The sequence below is a fragment of the Cynara cardunculus genome (genome assembly GCF_001531365.2).
Source record: "Cynara cardunculus var. scolymus isolate 2C chromosome LG 11, CcrdV1, whole genome shotgun sequence".
Classification (NCBI taxonomy): Eukaryota; Viridiplantae; Streptophyta; class Magnoliopsida; order Asterales; family Asteraceae; genus Cynara; species Cynara cardunculus.
In genome coordinates, this window is record NC_037538.1 from 15,526,949 (window position 1) to 15,537,155 (window position 10,207).

At 34.1% G+C, this 10,207-nt stretch overlaps 1 protein-coding gene across 5 annotated transcripts; it reads left to right on the forward strand.

Moving 5' to 3' along the window:
* The first annotated feature begins 1,227 nt into the window (after window positions 1-1,227).
* On the forward strand, window positions 1,228-8,781 carry LOC112520698 (alkylated DNA repair protein ALKBH8 homolog). Of its 5 annotated transcripts, none has more exons than XM_025129170.1 (10): window positions 1,228-1,360; window positions 1,448-1,519; window positions 3,898-3,961; window positions 4,033-4,220; window positions 4,751-4,852; window positions 5,002-5,088; window positions 5,693-5,818; window positions 6,857-7,135; window positions 7,596-7,661; window positions 8,227-8,781. In XM_025129170.1, exons 3-10 carry the CDS (start codon window positions 3,955-3,957, stop codon window positions 8,293-8,295), a joined length of 924 nt encoding a protein of 307 aa, XP_024984938.1. In that variant the 5' UTR covers window positions 1,228-1,360; window positions 1,448-1,519; window positions 3,898-3,954; the 3' UTR covers window positions 8,296-8,781. The 5 variants fall into 5 exon arrangements, with proteins under 5 accessions (XP_024984938.1, XP_024984935.1, XP_024984934.1 ...); XM_025129167.1 differs by adding an exon at window positions 2,445-2,518 and having other exon boundaries at window positions 1,256-1,360; window positions 3,898-4,220; XM_025129166.1 differs by having other exon boundaries at window positions 1,256-1,360; window positions 3,898-4,220.
* The last annotated feature ends 1,426 nt before the right edge of the window (window positions 8,782-10,207 follow it).

Consider the following 10,207-nt stretch of genomic DNA (forward strand, 5'->3'; position numbering starts at 1 on the left):
AGTTAGTTACACGAATTCATATATGAAGCTTTAATAAGTTGTATTTACGCACAATCTACTTGTAGTCTTGAGTTTTAAGTAACATATTAGAAGGGATCTTCACCCTTGGATGCACATTAGGATGAGATGTACCCGATTAGTCCTCGTATCAAGAGCTATTCAGGTGTGAGTTTGAGATTAAAAGTGATTAAGTTAGTAGATCATTTCTTACGCTTCTCACTTTAACTCTCGATCTCACACGATCGTTCATGTTTATATATAGGGATGCTCATGGGTTAGGTTGATTGAGTTGAAGATATTTGAATAACCTAACCCAATGTTTGCAGATTGAAAAATCTAAACCCAACCTAATTCAAACCAAAGTGCAATTCAACCCAACCCAAACCGTACAGGTTGGTCATGTTGATGCCTTGATATATCAAAATATTCTTCTAACTTTAAATATGTTGTTTTATCTACTCAAAATCATTTTTCACCATCAATCATTTGGTACCACTTTTCCATATTTCTTCTTAGATCTTAAGTATATTACATTAAACTATGTTTCTCAATTTCCATATATATGTTCACATTTATTGAACATATACACGAAAGAGTTATACAGTGATGGAGAAAAAATTGAAAATATATGTATATGAAGAGGGTACATGGTGGCGTAATTGTCTAACATACATGTTAACAAAGATTTAACAACCATATTAAATCCAACAAATAAAAAAAATATCAGATTGAGTTCAAATGATCGTAACCTAATTCTAACTTCATACCTACGATTTTTGAAAATTTTACAACTCGATTACATACTGAATTTTACTTCAGATTGGGGTTGTTTACTAAATTTTCTATTAAGTCATGTATAGATAAATTTGTCTGTCTGGAAAATGGATGTTCTTGTTTATTTTTTTTTATCCGAACCCACAGTCTGAATAACATAAATGACCGATTTACCCCCCAATATTAATTATTTGAACATCAAAACGAAAAACTATAAAGAAGCCGGAGATGTGGTGTCTCATATGGGAAGGAGACGATGCTTTAAATAAAGAGTAGATATGTCATTTTTGTGGCTAAATGAAGACAACACATCATTTTCATTTGTACAATTAAACCATGTTTTATGTGAATAAGCCATAAATAAACAAACCAAACCAGCTTAGCAAACAAGCCTGGCAAACAATAAGCCTAACTATACCATTTGGGTTCGTTTATTCCTTCCCACCAATAAACACTTTCTTTCGTTTTCTTTCCAAATTCCAGAACACGGCGTTGGAGATATTACCGGTGTGAGGGAGAACGACCGACGTCTGGAGTGCCTCTGCAAATCACTGAGAATTTCATTTGACAACGTCGGCGTCTCTAGGTTTGTCATTCTCTCATAAGCTTATTCGTTTCGAATTACTTGCACATATTTTAATTTATTTTGAACTGGAATTCATTTTGTTTTTAGGGGTTTTGATCGAAATCCCTACGAGGGGAAGTGGTACCATTAGCATTGAGCTTCATTCCCTAGAGCTTTCTGGTAACTGTTTGATTTCTTTTCGTCATTTTGAGACCCTATACCCGAGATTGAGATTCCAATTTTACTGCCAATCAATCGGAGATACATTTCACTGATGCAATGCACAACTCAGTTTCACAATCTTGTGAAAAGTAAAGATACGCACCTAAGTTCACAAAATCTAGTCGCATGTGTCCTTAGAATGTGAATCTAATCAAGGAAGAGGAACAAATTGGATTCCTTTTCCACAAAAAGATATGATGCTATTAGCCTGGCTTGAGTCCCAGATGGCATACTTAGATAGCTTTATGGTGATAAAAAATACTCCAGGAGTACCCAGCGAATTGGGGACTTCTATATTTCAGATTGTCCTGTAAAAAATTGCAACATTTCTGGTTGCTTATTTGCTCTTTATCATGGTTACAAATGACTTGATTGTATTGATTTGGGGCCACAAGAGGACACTCCTTTATTTTGTTTATTTTCTCAAATCATATATCTATTTTCTCTTTCTTGAGAGAGTAAAGGATGTAGTTGTGCAAGTATATACAAAAAGGGCTATCTAAGCCATAAAACCTGTAACATGACACATACAACAAAAACTTGTAAATACCTAGCGAAAAAATCAAGCACACTAAACTGAACCCTTGTTAAACCTCTGTCTCCAGAGAAGATGAAAAGTGTTGTTTTTTGCTAAATCTCTGTTTCTAGAGAAGATGAAAAGTGTTATTCCTTGTTAAACCTCTGCCTCTAGAGAAGATGAAAAGTGCTGTTCTAAGAAAAAGGGATCAAAGTAAAGCTCTAAACTCTAATGGCTACTTATCCTTCTGTTTTCACTCAAAAGAGTTGAAATTGGGTTGTTGTAGTCTTGTAGATCTCCTAGTAACCTTATTAACCAGAATTGTTGAGTGCCACTGATGTTCTCTGCTGCTTTGTGTTGTTACAGCAAAAGCTAGTGTTGCCAGTGTGAAAGCGTATCCTGTTGTCATGATTTTTTGACTCCAGCTCATAGCATTCTTGGTATGATGACAACCAATATAGTTGGTTTCATAGCCGACCACTTTACACTTTATTGTATGGAAGTTGTAGTTAGTGGTTCCTTCTGCAAAGTAAATGGTTAATTACGTGCAAGTCTAGTGTTGGTGATTGAGAATTGGAAGAGTGTGAAATGAAAGAGGTAATGTTGTGGATAAGATATTAGTGGATGAACAAATGAGGGGGTACATAATTGTGCAACAGTACCTTGTGGCTGGGTTTAAGTGAGATAACTAGTGGGTTGTATCGAATAGTGGATTGATATGTTAAGTGTCTCTTCATTTTTAGCAAGGGTTTGGTGTACTGTAGGTAAGAATGAAGTTCCTTTGTCCATCATATCCCAGATCAACAACTTGGTTGGTATTAGAGTCTGACACTGACACACCGTCATGGAAGTGTGCTAGTAAAGTCTTGCATGTGAACTATTTTGTTGGATCGGGTGACACACTGACACTCGCAGCATTGTATAAGTCGGATGGTGGATATCACAAGCTATCAAGATGGAAATTTTGAAAGAGTACAATCATCTCAATTCACAGACATGTATTGTATCAACACATTAAATGTTAGAATTTGTGGAACATTGCTGTGAGTGAACCTTACAATCGATAAAGGACAAGGCATTGGATCTTAGAAATTGTACATTAAAGCTGACAAGCCCATGTATGTGATTAAGTGACAATAAAGAGAAGTTTATATGTGTGTATTCAAGACATAAAAATGACAAAAGAGGTGCAACCTAGCAACTTTATTTTCTTCTGTAACAAATAAAACTCAACTTCAACGGTCCAACCTTATGTAAGGGAGCCAAAAACACTTAAAATGGTAACCTCTCTATTAGTAAATATTCACATATCCGAAAGAGAATTAAAAGCATCTTCAGCTATATAACATGTTTCACATTTGATGACTAGTATATAATATTTAGACCTCTAATCAACCGGCTTCAAACTAGTTTAACAACTTCAGGATGTGCCTGGCTGTCCTGAACTTATGAATTTCTAAATAATATATATGATTAATGTCCTTTTATAAGTTGTTCCTCCAAACGCATATGATATTCCTGGAATCACATATTTGGAAAGTATAGAAGACAGAATTATTAGCTTTCATAAATATGTGTAATTTTTTTGATGACTTGGCTGCATTTCTTAAATCTAGAACACAACTTTCAAGGCAATAGAAACATGTGTCTTTATTATCAGAGTATATCAGATTGATTTCTTTTATGATGATGTTATGAATTTAGTTCGAAATGATGATATTGTTTGTATATTAACCAAGGATTGCTATAAATATCTGCTTTGCCTTTTTATATAGTTTCAGTTAAAGGAAAACTAAGTTCTGTTCTAAATTGGTTGCAGCCTTTCGTAGAATATACATAATGGGTTTACCAAAATTTACACGCCCTAAGGGAGGCCATGACGAGTTAAGTTCTAACCTTTATGTCGCTAACTGCGGTCCAGCTGTTGGACTTACTTTAGCTTCTATTGCATCAGCATTCAGCTCGTATGGAATCGTTAAAGGAGTATATCCTGCTGATGAGAGTGGCTGCCGTGTTATCGTCTCTTACCATGATGAGAGTTCTGCTCAAGCAGCACTTGAGGCATTGAACCGACATCCATGTCCTGATCTTGGAGGTCGTTCTTTGCACATTTGCTATTCTGTACAACGACCACTATGCCAGGTATTAGTTATTAGTGTACCAAACACTGATGCTCAGATGATTATGTGCTTCTTTTCCGTTTGAATTTGGGTTTTAGCTGTGGCATTTTCAGATTTTTACAATTTACCACTGATGCAATTTGGTGATGCCATGAACCACATGTAAATGAGTTAACCACATCTAACTGATTTACCTATTTTTGATATATGAATTTATGTCATCACCTTACATTTACATATTCCCTGGAAGAAAAATAAAATTAAACTACTATCTTCTATTAACAAGAGCAAACTTATGCTGACCACTGAACTTACATCATTATCTTTAAGAAAGGAAAAAGTAGGAAGTTAGTTGATTGCCATATTATTCTATTAAGAAGGGGGTCTAGTTGCCATCTGTCTATAATTCATGGTGATTGACCTATATGCATGCAAATGATCTTATTTTTCATATATAGAAGCTGACTCCTTCCTGCTGATAATACTATTGTGGAAATCAGAACTAACTATTTTGTTGCAGTATTTCTTAAACTTGGCCTCTTTTGTTGATAGGCTGTAGCTACCGATTCAGTTCAGGTTTCTTTAGGAGCATCAGAATTGAATATTCCTGGCATCTACTTGATTCATGACTTTGTTTCAGCTCAAGAAGAGGAGGTGATGGATCTCTGCTTTGTATATATAACGTTTGTTTACTATTCACTTTAGCTGTCTTAGTAAATTAGGATACTGCATCCTAAATGTTTTTTGCTTCTTGTGTGTTAAATCAAAATCATATTTCTTTTTTCCTTTTTTTACATTTTCAGCAACTGCTTGCTGCAGTTGATGCTAGGCCTTGGCATAGTCTTGCAAAGAGAAGGGTTCAACACTATGGTTACGAGTTCTGCTATGATGTGAGTTCTAAATGGCACAGCCCAAGTTCAGCATTTTGGATCTTAAACAACTCTTTGTTGGATAATCTTCAAGATGGAGAGAATAGGAGTTAAGGTGAGAAGCGTAAGAAGGGATCTGGACCCTTGATCACTTTTTAATCTCACCTCCACCCCATGAATTGTGCTTATCACGGGAATTGATCCGGTGCATCTCGGTGCACCGCATTAGTGTTGATCTTCAATTAGGATTGATCCAAGGGTGGAGATCCCTTCTTACTCTTCTCATCATAACTTCCATTCTCACCGGAACCCAACCCTATTCTTCAGTTGCTTAAAAGTTCTCATCTGTTTGATTTCTCTCTCATCACATACCAATATACACAAGTAACATGGATATGGTTGCAGCTTAACATTTGTCAGAAAGATTATCATGACATTTGTGGGCTAGGTTTTATCATTATCATCATTGTTTTAGTCATTGTGTTATGGGGGTGAACTGTCTTAAAAAAATTATAAATTAAAAGATGGGCGTGCATGGTTTCTTTGGTTGTTTTGCTTGAATTGCTGACAGGAACTAGAAAGATCCAGTATGATCAAATCATGCGTTTTGTCTTTTCTGGTGCAGATAAGAAATGTTAACACACAACAGCAACTGGGTGATCTTCCATCATTTGTTGCCTGCATACTTGAAAAAGTCCCTCTGTTTAAGAAGCTTGATGAGGCTGCAGATGTATCATTAGACCAGTTGACGGTAATATTTATTGATGAACATGTTAAAATTGATGATCTATATGCATTGGAAAATAACATCTTTAGAATCCCACACAGCGAATAGAGCTTGTGGAAGCTCTAATCACACACAAACCCGTGTAAGATCCCCCCCCCCCCCCCAACTCCTGGTTGACCTTACATAATAGTATATATATGGTTTCCTTGCGGTGGGGTGAGTAAAGCTTTCACAAACACCATTCGTTGTGAAATTCCCAAATTATATGTATATGACATCTGGGCGTCAGTTGCCTGCGATATTCCACAATGTTTAGTTTGCCCTTATGGTGAAATTTGAGGCCAGCATTTTATTAATCAATGCAAACAGAGGATCTGCTAGAATACCATGTTACCTTTATCTTTGGAAGTATGAAGTTAAACAAATGTAAAAATCTGACGATGCTTAGTTAAGGGATGGAAAACAACAAATAAATATACCATTTATTCTAATTTTTAATGTTGTAAGGTTTGACTCAGGGAAGTCCCTCTATATTATAGAGCACAAAAAGTGGGCATGTGAACCAAAAGGTATACAATATGGAATCCTGATTATACATAATGATCATCAACATAAACTAACACTCTTCAAGCTGGAGCATAGATATCTATCATCCCTTCTTGATGCTGATAAAATTGCTTTGAATCTTTCAAGGATTTTGTCAAGATGCCAGTCTGTTGGATGCATGAGGATCTGTAATTGGTCCTGCAATGTGATTAAGCATTAGACGACAATCGTCTCGTTTTGATTAAAAAAACAAATTTTGGGGACATAAAGACCATTTTGAATCATGTACCTCTTTGTTTATTTCACAAAATATGATAACTGAGTTTTTTTTCTTTGTTTATTTCACAAAATATGATAACTGAGTTTTTTTAAAGTTAAAAGACCTCCCTTAACTAAATTGAGAGTAGGATTGCTTGATTGACCAACTGGAAAGCCAAAGTATTTGTATTAGTCCCTTCTATTTCCATTTTTTGTAATTAACTTGTCTTATTCCCTTTCCCATTTATTTTGGTGCAGGTTAATGAATACCCAGCAGGTGTGGGTTTATCCCCACATATAGATACCCATTCAGCATTTGAGGGCTCAATTTACAGCCTTTCGTTATCAGGACCTTGCATTATGGAGTTCCGAGGGTACTCAGACATCAGTAGTGCTTCTGTTAGTGATAGAGATACAGAGAGTTCTGATAATACCTCAAGTTTTGTAAGGAGGGCCATTTATCTTCCCCCTCGATCAATGCTCTTGCTTTCAGGAGAGGGAAGATATGCTTGGCAGCACTATATTCCACACCATAAGGTACAATTTTGCAGGCTTTCAGTTCTTTCTATTATTTGTGTTTTCTTATGATATTCTAATATATAAGTATTTGGTCATGAGATTGTTGGTTGTCATAGTCAATTGAGAATCAAGCTAGCTATTAGTTGATAATAAGATCAACCTGCTGACAAACTAGTCATGTTTGGTAAAATGTATGTAGCTAATAGATGACAATGTAAAATGACCTAAAACGACATGTTGAAAAAATAATTGGAAGAAAGTGGAAGAAAACCCCTGGAGCTTGTTGAAATGCTACTTGAAGTAGTTTTTTTTTTTAAAGTTAGTTTATAAGATGGCTCGTAAGCTAACTTATGACCAGCCATAGACGGTTTTTTTTAATAAGCTTAAGAATAAGCTAGCTAATGTTTGCCAAGCATGGCCTTAGTTTTTCGATATTTTTCTCGATGGAGGGTGGAGTTTCATTGAATTTGTTTGGTAGGTTGATATGGTGAAGGACACTATGATTAGAAGGGGTTCAAAAAGAGTATCCTTCACATTTCGAAAGGTATGTCAACGATAAGCCTCTGCTGCATTTCTTTACTTACATCGTGTCCTCCCAACTCGTTAGCTTTTGCTATAAAAAAGTAAAAAATAAAACGGTATTATCTGTTTAAAATATTGTAATGGCTGAAATAATCTGGAAACAATTCTACATGGTGAGAAGATTTGCAGGTGACATTTTGGTGTCTTGGTGAAAATGGTCTTGTAAATCCATATTTTTTAAACCAAACCAAACAAACCCAGTAAATCTCACACGAAATATGATCTGTGGGTAGGGTGTATGACTGCATGCCGCCCTTACCTCTACCCTAACGAGGAAAGAAAATGTAAATCCATCCTCTTTGCACTCTATTTTTCATCTCGTCTCTTGGTTTCTTCTCCCCCGCTGGACAAAATTTTCAGTCATGATGAAATGTCTCTCTTTGTGATCGAGTTTACACCGCTCTAACTGGACCATGTTGTGTTTTGGCTTCGAAAATGAAAAAGGGTCTTCCATCGTCATACTCGTTGTCGTTATGATAGTAGAAGTGATGTAACAAAATCTTATTATTTTCACATGTTTTCTGTAGGTCAGAAAAGGACCATGCCAATGCAGTTATCCTCGGTTCTGCAACTCTCGAGGTAAAACAAGAGATTGATTGTTCATCTTCTTCTTCTTCAGATCAAGGATCAATCCCTTCCGGGATTTGTGCAAAGGCGGAATCGTCGTTTTTATAAACATTATCCTCCTCGTTGGATGTTAACGTTACTTGGCATTATGACTACTGTGGATTTTTCTGACTGTTATCTTCAGGACCACATGAGATTAGTTGAGTTGCATGCAAGCTGGTCCGGACACCGACGGTTACCAAAAAACTAGGCATAAAATATTTTGTTGGTGTCTAGACCGTTAACACTTAGCCGCAGACTCTAAGAATATGCTAGGTTTTAGGTTTAAATTTGACATGGGTAGTTTAGTAATTTATCAATTTTGTCTCATTTAGTTATGCCATGGCTTAGGGGTTGTTTACCAAAGTTTTTGATCAAGTGCTGGTTGAGGTAAGAGGTAAGTGCTGACTGAATGTGTTGTTTACCAAAATGTTTTATTTCATGTGCTGACTTGGTAAAAATTGACAATTATACCCTTATTTCTGAAGTGGTATTGTTGAAAATTATTAGTTACCAGTGTTTTATATCATATGAATTAGCGATAGAAGGGAATTGATCTAGTGGTTCCTGTTATTGTTGAATGTTAATCTAGTGAAGATCTTCAATTATGATTGATTCAAGAGTGAAGATTCTTTCTTATCTTTCTCCCTAAGACCATCCATTACGATATAATTTTTAACACAATTTTTAAAATTAATGTCAACTTTTGAAATTATCTAGAAATAAACCTTCACTATAAAGATTTCTAACTAATTTATAAAGTGACACCTCATCATAAAAAATTATATTATAATCAAATACAATTAAAATTATAATTAAATATTCTTTACTGTAATTTAATACCAAATAAAATATTTTATTATCTATATCTATATATTATACGTGTTTTCTAAGATCCTTTGTTTTTGTATTCAAACAGAGTCGGCATCTTTCAAGGTTCTTTTCCTTGTTTTCTTCAATCTTTTGTTTGTTATTCAATATTCAATTATTCATATATTTTCTTTAAGTTATTAAAAAACAATGTATATAAATATCAACTAAAAACAATAATCTAAAATATTTATAATTATATATAGTTATTAGTTGGATGGTTATTGAATGGAGAATTGGATGGATGTATCTCGCTGTATTACGTGAGTACACTTCTAGTATACTTCTTGAATACGAAAAAATATAGGTGACGAGAGAATTTTATGCATCATTAAACAGAAAAACTAAAGAACAAATGAGAAAAGCGAAAACTGATCACAAGATGGATCGAAACGGATTCTACAACAATGACAGAACCACAAAGAAAATTGTACGAACATCAACTTCAATAACTTTTGAACGTACAATGATTTAATTTATATGTATTAAGTTTATATTCTTATTGTGTAAATTATTTTATTTTATTGTAATATAAATTATATTTTGCATTTTTTAAAAATTTGTTAATATATTAATGTTAAATTCATAATTTAGTAAATAAATTATATCAATATTAATTAACAATTAAACTATTTATATTTTTTTTATAACAAATATCTCATTAATAAATTATTCATATATTTTTTATAAACATACTTCATAAAACATCAAAAAACATGATGTGACATAAAACAACTTCTTATTAAGAAATTCAATTTTTGATATTATTCATTGTTACATCATCAAAAAGTACTGATTTGACAGGTACTGATTTGACATTATCAATTATCAGAACCAATTTCCAATTAAAAAATCATACTCACAACTAGCACAATTTCTTAATTAGAAATCCTACGTGGCAATTAGAAAACAACTTATGCTTTCATATAAAAATGTTTATCAACTTATTATAAGTTAGAATAGTTTAACTTTTTCAAAAACCTCTTATTACCGGTTTGACACCGGTATAAGTTGTTTATCCAAACACTCAAA